This window comes from Sinocyclocheilus rhinocerous, unplaced genomic scaffold, assembly GCF_001515625.1.
Source record: "Sinocyclocheilus rhinocerous isolate Xijiao unplaced genomic scaffold, SAMN03320098_v1.1 scaffold562, whole genome shotgun sequence".
In the NCBI taxonomy this organism is placed as follows: domain Eukaryota; kingdom Metazoa; phylum Chordata; class Actinopteri; order Cypriniformes; family Cyprinidae; genus Sinocyclocheilus; species Sinocyclocheilus rhinocerous.
The window spans coordinates 354314-363992 of record NW_015641608.1 but is presented as its reverse complement, the minus strand read 5'-3'; the positions used below and the strand labels follow the sequence as shown (position 1 = coordinate 363992).

The following is a 9679-nucleotide window of genomic DNA, read 5'->3' as shown; positions in this document are numbered from 1 at the left end:
ATACAACTATTTGAATATCTGGAATCTGAGGGAGCAAAAAAATCAAAATATTGTGAAAATCATCTTTAAAGTTGTCCAAATGAAGTTCTTAGCCATGCATATTACTAATCAAAAATTAAGTTTTGATATATTTACGGTAGGAAATTTACAAAATATCTTCATGGAACATGATCTTTACTTAATATCCTAATGATTTTTGGCATAAAAGAAAAATCGATAATTTTGACCCATACAATGTATTGTTGGCTACTGCTACAAATATACCCCAGCGACTTAAGACTGGTTTTGTCACATATAATATAATAAATATAATATAATATAATGGTGGCTATGGAGAAAGGGCAGGAGAGCATGTCAGTGTGTTCATCAGAAAGAGCAAAGGCTTTTCTTTATGCAAGACAGTAACACGATTAGAGTTCGATATAATCCAGGTCGCCAGATTAGCTGCTATTAGAGCACAAATCGTTACAGTTTTAATACTGGCACAAAGAACTGAGTAGCAGCCATTTGAAATTTGGAAGAAAATAGGAGGAAACAAAAACAAGAGATATTTCTCCCTCCTTTCTTCTCGCTTTAGTCTTATACATATATTGTGGTGAATGGGGTGGAGCAGGGTGTGTAAAAGGGTCAGACAGGCAAGTGAAGAGGGAAGAGGTGGGGGGAAAAACCTTTATGGGCGAAATGGTGGGGGGGGCGAATGTCCAAATTCCAGCAGGGGACCCTGCTGTTGCTATGACGATGGAAACACAGCCCCATATGTGTGGTGGATGAGACCGAGGAGGTAGGATGTGGAGGGAGCGATGAAGAGTGTGAGAAATACCAAAAATTAAAACACTGGGCATCCTGGAGGTGAGAAACACATTTGCAACCGATTAAATACGAGCTCTGTGGCGCTAAAGCGGGATGCTTTGTGGAACGGGAGGGGTGGAGAAGGAAGGGCGGCCCATGACACACTGCGTTCTCAATTTGTGAAGCCAAATGCTGGTTCAAAGTGAAGACAGATTATGCAAATCCCCCCTGTCTCAGTGATGGGTATCACCAGACTCTAATCCGGGACCCGTAAGAGCTCAAGCTATGCTCGCCATGCGATGGGACCCCGCTGTGCTGCCAAGATCCAAGACCAGCTTCCCCTGCCATATACCTGACACATCCCAGCATGACAAGCAGCCAAGCGGCACACTGGCAACAGCATCTGGACACATGTTGGGGAGGGGACGGGTGTCTGTGCTCTAGTCTAGGTCTGTAACTAGGTCTCCAGACGGAACAGATTGAGCCTGGAAAAGACAGAAGGGAAGGTGCACGGAAGGTTTACGCACCTTTAGCACAAGTGGGTCCCTCCCAGCCTGGTGGACACTGGCACTCAAACCCGCTCGGGACTTCGTGACACGTGCCACCGTTCGCACAGGGGTTGGAAACACATGCATGTTCAGCTGCAAAACACAACAATACATCATAAATACAGACAGAAAAGACACTGATAAAATGCCCTGACTTTATGATTTGTTGCTCTATCCATCCATCCATAGAATTTTCCATCTAATTATCAATTTATCAATCTATCAATTTATAAATCAATCCATTTATCCATTAATCATTGCATTCAATTATCCATTAGTTCATCCATTTATCACTATCAGGTCATCTAAAATTTTTCCATCCATCCATCCATCCATCTATCCATTTATCAATCTATCCATCTATTTATTATCCATCCATCCCAACATCAATTCATCCACCCATTTATTAGTCTATCCATTCTTCCATTTATCAATCAATCAATCAATCAACCCATCCATCCCAACACCACCCATTCAGCCCAACATCCACCCATAATTTTTTCTATTCATACACCCATCCATTCATCATTTTTTCTATTCATTCCTCCATATATCCATGATTTTTCTATTCATCCATCCATCAAATTTTCCATTTATCTATTTAGCAATCTTTCCATCTATCTATCCATTTATCAATTTATAAACCAATCAGTTTATCAATCTATCCCTTTATCCATCCATCTATTCATTTATCCATGCATTGATTTATCTATTTATTCCATCCATTTATCAGTCCATCGTTTATCCATCGTTTTTCTATTCATCCACCCATCCATCCATTTATCATTTTTTCTATTTATCCATCCATATATCCATTGAATTTCTATTCATCCATCCATAATTTTTTATTCATCCATCCACATATCCATCGTTTTTTCTATTAATTTATCCATACATCCATAGTTTTTCTATTTATCCATCCATCTGTACAACATCACATAATTACTTGCTCCATGCTCTTTTTTCTTTTTACTGAATCCTCCATCCATCTCTTACCTATTTCACAGTTCTTGCCCGAGTACCCTTCGGGACAGGCACAGTTATATTCATCCGGTTCAGAGTTCATGCAGGTCCCGCCGTTGACGCAGGGATGGTGCGTGCCGCAGTAGTTCAGATCTGTAAAGACACATAAAAAAATGAACTGGGGTACTTCTTAAGGCCATGGGAAAAGAAATACTAACACTATATTCTGATTTTTTTTTAGCCTGCAAACATTTGCTCTTTAAATGAAAACAGTTGGCAGAAACTATTGCTGGGCTCCCAGCAGGCCTTGTAAGGCGAGGCCGTGCACATAAAAGCTGGTAAATAAATAAAGAGAACTGTAGGCACCTCTCAGCTGCTTCTCATTCCTAACCACCTTCCAGGACGCACGCGGACCAACAGATCAGATATCCGAGCGCCACTCCAATCACAACCACAATATCCAAAGTGTGTGTTTGTACATGCGTTGTCACATTGCAGTCAACAAACCAGCTCAGTGTAAGATGCTGTAATTCTATTTAACACCACGATATGAATTTGCTGCCCTGGCACCTCCGCGGCTGGATGTTCACAGGCTTAACGTATTCATTCTGATCTAATGCTGACCATTTTATGGGTCAATTCCAGGTTGACCTCGATTTTTCGAAAACGAACTAGGTCAAACCTTCAGTATCAGCATGTTTAGGTCCCTTACCTTTATCGCAGAGGAGGCCGCCCCAGTTCTTCTCGCAAGTGCACTGCCAGGGCATGACACAGGTCCCGTGCAAGCAGCCAGGGTACGGCAGACACTCGTCACAGAACTGGCCCTGCCAGCCATAGTTGCACCTGAAAACCACATAAGGGTGTTAACACTTAAAGGACCGAACCACCATGACATCTTAATGACAGACAGGAACAAACATACAGCTGCACATCGCTGCGCTGACACCTAATCTTAGACAAGGCAACATTCCGGGCAACAAAGGTTAAGAACACTTTCATGACCGCGCAGACACGCACTCCCCCCTTTGGGCGGTTTGGTCGCAGCCTGGGGGTGCAGAGGGAAATGCTGGAGAGGGGTTAACTAATCATTGGTTTATAGCAGCACTCAGCTATTCCAAGTTGAGGTCTTCACGGGTCCACTTGGATCCGAAAACCCGAGGTCCGACCCGAGACCCGAGCGGGTTCGGGTCCAAAACTTCGACGAGTACCTCGGACACGGGTCGGGTTCGGTATTAGCGGCCTCGGGTAATTTAAAATAAACATGCTTTTCCCAAATGGACCCGAATTCTTTTAAACTATCCCGAATGCGTAGGTTACTTTCACTTTCGTGTTAAGAGAGGAACGCACATAGAAAAGGAGCATACGTTCGTAATCCTCGCACACAGACATCATCTTATAGATATGAGATCCATCATGAAAATCCACTCTCTTCATTATGCATCGTGTTCATGCAGGGCTTTTCTTTTTTGTGTGCAGAAGCCTTTCGCCGGAGATCAGGTTGCATACAACAGCGAATCCATGATTAGGCTATCAAATAATTTTTTATCAAACTATCACGTTTATTTTTCAAATCCACTGGTCACAATTGAAAGCGGAGCTCAGAAATACCTTGTATCCATCAAGCACGCACTAATATAAAGTAACCTAATAATAAATTGAATAAATGTTAAATAAATCAAAGTAATGGAGAAGTGGCCAAATCAGTCAACAGGACACCGGGATTTTTCCTGACTGACTGCGGGGCTACGTTCGGGTCCAGTCGGGTTCGAAAATAAATGCCATCGGGTCGTGTCGGACTCGGGTCTAATTTCATCGGGTCTGTCTCGGGTCGGGTTTTTCTTTAAAAAAAATGTATTTATGCACGTCGGGTTCGGGTAAGAAGTGATTCGGGTCGGGTACAGATTTTAGGACCCGAGAAGACCTCTAATTCCAAGGCCAGTGGTGCGCTCTCTCCGTCCACCACCACACCCCTCACCCAGCTGTCTTGTCATTTCTGAGCAGGCTATTTTAAGAGCTCTCCTGCAGAAGAGGTATGGCCTAACTCCAGCTGCCAAGTGGAGAGACGCTGTCTGCATATCTCGGCCTCAGTGTCTTGAAGAGAGAGAAACAGCACAGACCTAACACTTACTAGCCTTACAAATAAGTACTGTGGTGGTACCACGGTAATACTACGGTACACTGAGAAAAAGACAGCACTGAATGATTATCTTATTAATTTACCATGAGATTCACATGGTACTCCCAGTAATAACATGTTTATTTATATATTAAAGTTCATATTTTCATGATACATAAAAAACAAGGGTAACACTTTACAAAAGTTAAGCATCAGTTAATGCAATAGGTATCATGAACTAACAATTAACACAATGTTTACAGCATTTATTAATCTTGGGTAGTGTTCATTTCTACATGTTAAATAATAATGTATTTTAAATATTCACATTCAATTAAATTAACATACTAAACTAAACTGAACTAAATGAATTAAAAGTGGAAAATAATAATGTATAAATTAACTTATATTAATAAATGCTGTAAAAAATATAAGTGAATTTATACATATAATATTGTTTAAGTTCATAATACATAAATGTAACAATAAACCAGTTTGAATATCAAAAATGTTAATATTTAACATTAAAATAATAATAATATTATTAACATTAACATGTAGAAATTAATACTACCCAAGATTTATAAATTCTATAAATGTATTGTTTGTTGTTAATGACACTAAATGTTACCAAATTTAAGTATAATTATACTTCTTATCAGTTTAATATTCTAGTATTACATGCATTTACATTTCACATTTACATTTTTTTCTCCATTTATCTAAAGGTGATATCAATGCATGAATTAAAAAAAAATACAAATTAGGACCACAATGCCCAGCTCACAACAACTCCAAAAGCATTTAAGGTGAAAAGCAATGGTGTTTACGAACTAAATAAGGCAAATGTGCTCTTCGAGGAGGTGGGTGAAGTGGATTTGGCCACTGCATACACACCTAGCACATTCTCTGCATGGAGGCCTTGATCCAAATCCACTTTTAAAATCTCCAATGCTGTCTCTGAAATAGCCCCCCAGATCTGTGCCCAAGGGGCAGGCCAGAGGCTGGATTACTTACACCAGAGCACACACAGCCTTGCGCTGCCCAGTAACAACCTTACTAGTATTGTATGAAAGAGTATGTAGGCAGCAGAGTGTGTGGGGAGAGTCTGAACCCTGCCTGTGCAAGGGGGCGTTCAGCTCCGCCGAGCACTGCCAAACATAAGCTTGCTCACTAACTCAGAGAAAGAGAAAGTTGCATTGCACTTACTTTATGTGTCAGGACATGTCCATTACTACCATAAAAACACCTTAAACTTAAATCGCAAGTGCATTTATGTTTCATTTTGTTTTCACATTTGATTCCCAGCATGGGTTTGTAGAGGCTCCAACAAAGTATTAGTGCACTAAAAGGGGTAGTTTACCCAAAAATGCTGACCTAAACATATTGGACTTCAACTGTGTAGACAAAAACTTTTGAAACAATCTTTTTTTGTGTTCTGTAGAAGAAAGTAATACAAGTTTGGAAAGACATGAGGGTGAGTAAATGATGACAATTTTCATTTTTGTGGTAAACTATGAATTATGCTAGATCTTTACATTTACTTTTAATCAATTGGTTCTTAGGATATATGAAAAATAAAACAACCCAAACCAAACAAAACCAAAAAATAAAACATTGATATGACACACTTTTGGCAAAAATGTCCTAACACTTGCCCCCCACTAATACATCTACTGGTTAATTGTCTGTGGCAACCTCAGTCCTCTAGTCTCCACCTCCTTCCTTCCAAGGACTATCAAGCTAGTGACGGCAGGGAAGCGAGTCACCACATCCTGCAGGGGAGTGAGGCTTCCCAAATACTCAGAACTTCCCAAATACTCAAACTCTGAAATAACATATTGGCCTCTGCTTCCTAGCCCCGGTTCCAGAAACTCTTTCTTCCAAGCCATCAAGAAACTTGGGTTCATGATGTCCTCATCTCCAGAGACGCTACTCTTGGCCTTTCTGATGCCTGAGGCAGAAAATACCCATGTCCTTCTGAAACCGCTCAGGTCTCAGAGAAGGTAAAGAAGGGCAGAAGAATGAGGGCAGGTATCTGTGCTCAGTAGTAGTAAGGACTGGAAAACTGAAGCGTGAAAGGTCCTTAAGTGTCTGAATGATTTGTTGTTAAAAGATTCCAGTATGTCATCATCGTCTAGAGTGACTTCCTGGTTTAGACACCTCTGGATCTACTCATTCCCTGCCCTTAGACACTGAGGTTGTAGGTGGCATGAGCAAAAAGCTTTCCTCATCCCAAACACTAAGAGCTTTTCCTGTGGCAAAGGAAGAAGGCAGAGCTAAGCTACGCTACAGGAAAATACCGAGAGGAGAATGCAATGTGGGATGGTGAGGTGGATTTCACGCTGTGCTCCAACACAGGAAGCATCAGAATTTCCTGTGACAGTAAGAGCAAAATACCACCATTTGACATAATTGTCATATGATGATAATGTCCAAAAGGTATGTTGGGTCACTGCTTTGGGCAACTTTCCAAAAGTCCAATTCAAACTAGATTTTAAGAGTTTATAAAGAAAACTTATAAAGAGCCTTTGCAAAACACGTCATGTGAGTGGCTAGAGTGTTATGAGAGGTTAAAGTCTTCAGAAAGTTTTTAACAGCACTGCTATGTGGTTGCTACAGTGTTTTGGGTGGTTTATAAATCCCAATCCGAAGAACCCTAGATATGATTCAGGACTCTCCTTCAGTCCATTTTTTGCCAGTTGTCTCATCTGCCAGATGAAAACTGTACATTGGATTGCTTAGTGTAACAGGAATTACATACTGAAGGATAGAGATATTTCCACCAAAATTAAAGTTTCATTAATTACTCACCCTTTTGAACCCATAAGACTTTCGTTCATCCTTGAAACACAAATGAAGATATTTTTAATGAAACCTGCAAGATTTTCTGTCCCTCTATTGAAAACCCATGCAGAAAAAAATATTGATGTTTTAAAAAGTAACAAAAAATAAACAATGTAAAACTAATCCATATGAATCCAGCGGTTTAATACAAATTTCTGAAGAGACACGATTGCTTTATATCATGAACAGATACAACAGGATGAACAGATCATGAACACACATACAAAGTGCTCAACCGCAGTTGTGTGACACTCAAAAACAAACCACACTGGTTCGAATATGATTAAAAGTCTTATGGGTTTAAGGTGACATGAGGGTGAGCAATTGATGACAGAATTTTCATTTGTGTTAACTAAAACCCTGGTATGAGCAACATTAATTTTGATGCCTTAATGCATTTCATCCCATCAAATGATAATAGATCACAACTCCAGAGAAAGTATAGCGTGATCAAAAATGCATATCAAACAAAAACAGCTTGCACAAACAATGGCTTTAGTGCACTAATTAATTAATGGAAAGGTAAACAAATGAAAAGATCTTATCAGCATGAGCACATATGGCTCTGCTGAAATTAAGGAGCCAGATTAGCCCGGCCAACCGAGCATGAAATGATGCTCAAACACTTACTTGCATTCTCCAGGCACCGTACAGCCGCCGTGAATCAGATTACAGCCCTGCTTGCAGATTGCTGGGAGAGGAAAGGGAGAGAGGGAGGGAGGAGAGGTCAGTCTTGTTTGTTTGTGTTGCCTTACAAGAGCGACAAGATAAATTCATCATGCTCGCTGTGAGAGAAGACAACTTTATGGCCCGAACACACATATACGCTTGCCCCTTTCCGCCCCTGTTACGCCCACCTACTCGTACCCTTGCTCATTAGGATGGTGGCTGGTGATTTACTGCCTTTTTTAGTGGGGTATATACACACACACTCACTCACAGAATCAAAACAGAGGTGTTTAGGTTGCCTGCAGTGGTCGGTTAAAGACATCAAAAACCCCAGCATCACTCAGATTAATTGAGCTAATGGAAAGTGTGACTCCAGGACTGCAGAGGTGTCGTTTACAACACAATCTCACCTCCAGGCAAAGGAGCAAAGATCACAGGCCTGTGAAAACACTGATAGCAGCAGGTCTTTTTACAGGGTGGTAAAGGGCAAGATTTAACAGGGTTTCTTTTTATACGCTTCAAGACATTAGCCAGCCCTAGTTCATCCTTCATGAAAGGCAACGTGGCTAATAACACTTGGCTAGATATTGAGGATACCAGATAAATCATTACCATTAAACCATCAAATGTAATCTTAAAATGAATCTCATTTTCTCTCTTTTTTTTTCATACTGTACATTTTGACGCTTTGATGCCTAAATTCACTTGTAGCATTTTAAAAAACAGATTTTAGTGCAGTATTGTTATTGTTAACTAAGACAACTATTTTTTTTGTGAATTGAAATAAAACTGACATAAAACAAAATATAAAACTTAGAAATATTACCTTGTTAACTTGTAACTGAAATAACACCAACACTTTAGTATAGGGACTATTAACTAGTTGCTTATTAGCATGCCTATTATTAACATATTAGCTGTTTATTAGTACTTATATAAAGCACATATTCTGCATGACCATATTCTACATCTCTAATCCTACCCAATTCCTAAACTTAACAACTACCTTACTAACTATTAAAGGGGTCATATGATGCAATTTCAAGTTTTCCTTTCTATTTGGAGTGTTACAAGCTGTTCGTGCATAGATAAGATCCCTAAAGTTGCAAAGACTAAAGTCTCAAACCCAAAGAGATATTCTTTATGAAAGTTAAGACTAGTCCACGCCCTCCTAAAATGCCTCGTTTAAACACACCCCCACATGTCTAATATTTAAAGAATTTGCCACTGACGATTCAAAGTTCAAGTTTTGAGCAGTGTAGAGTAGCGCTTGTTGTTTGTCGTTTCTACGATCACAAATACAGACATGGTTTTATGTTTACGCGTCGCGATACGCAATGCAACGCGTAAAAAGACAGTATAAGTCATTATAATCAGTAATTATGTTCCCACTGGATGCAACAAATGCCTCGGTTGCAATGGGTTTTATTGGTGTCATCTCATCGCGCCGGGACACGGCATCACAGTATGGTAAGGGGTAGGGCTGTGCGATATGGACAAAAAAAACCTATCGCGATTTCTTTGATCAATTTTGCGATTTCGATTTTAATCACGATTTTGACACACACACACATGCTTTACAGTCATTAATGCATTCAGTGTGAATTTGAATCATATTTCTAAAAGAAAACCAATTAGAGCTTTATCAAGAAGCTGTAACATGTCTCTAGAACAGACATAAGGCAAAATAATCACTAAGTAAAGGTGTAACAAAATGTCTCTAGAATAGACATATATGGCAGAAAAA

General features: G+C 39.8%; 1 protein-coding gene across 1 annotated transcript in view; it reads right to left on the bottom strand.

The window, feature by feature from the left end:
- Positions 1 to 9679, bottom strand: part of LOC107755239 (protein jagged-2-like) — a 61875-nt gene that overhangs the window by 19480 nt on the left and 32716 nt on the right. The window contains 4 exon segments of the mRNA XM_016571958.1: positions 1317 to 1430; positions 2334 to 2453; positions 3013 to 3143; positions 7894 to 7954. Of these exon segments, the coding sequence (XP_016427444.1) occupies positions 1317 to 1430; positions 2334 to 2453; positions 3013 to 3143; positions 7894 to 7954 (426 nt within the window).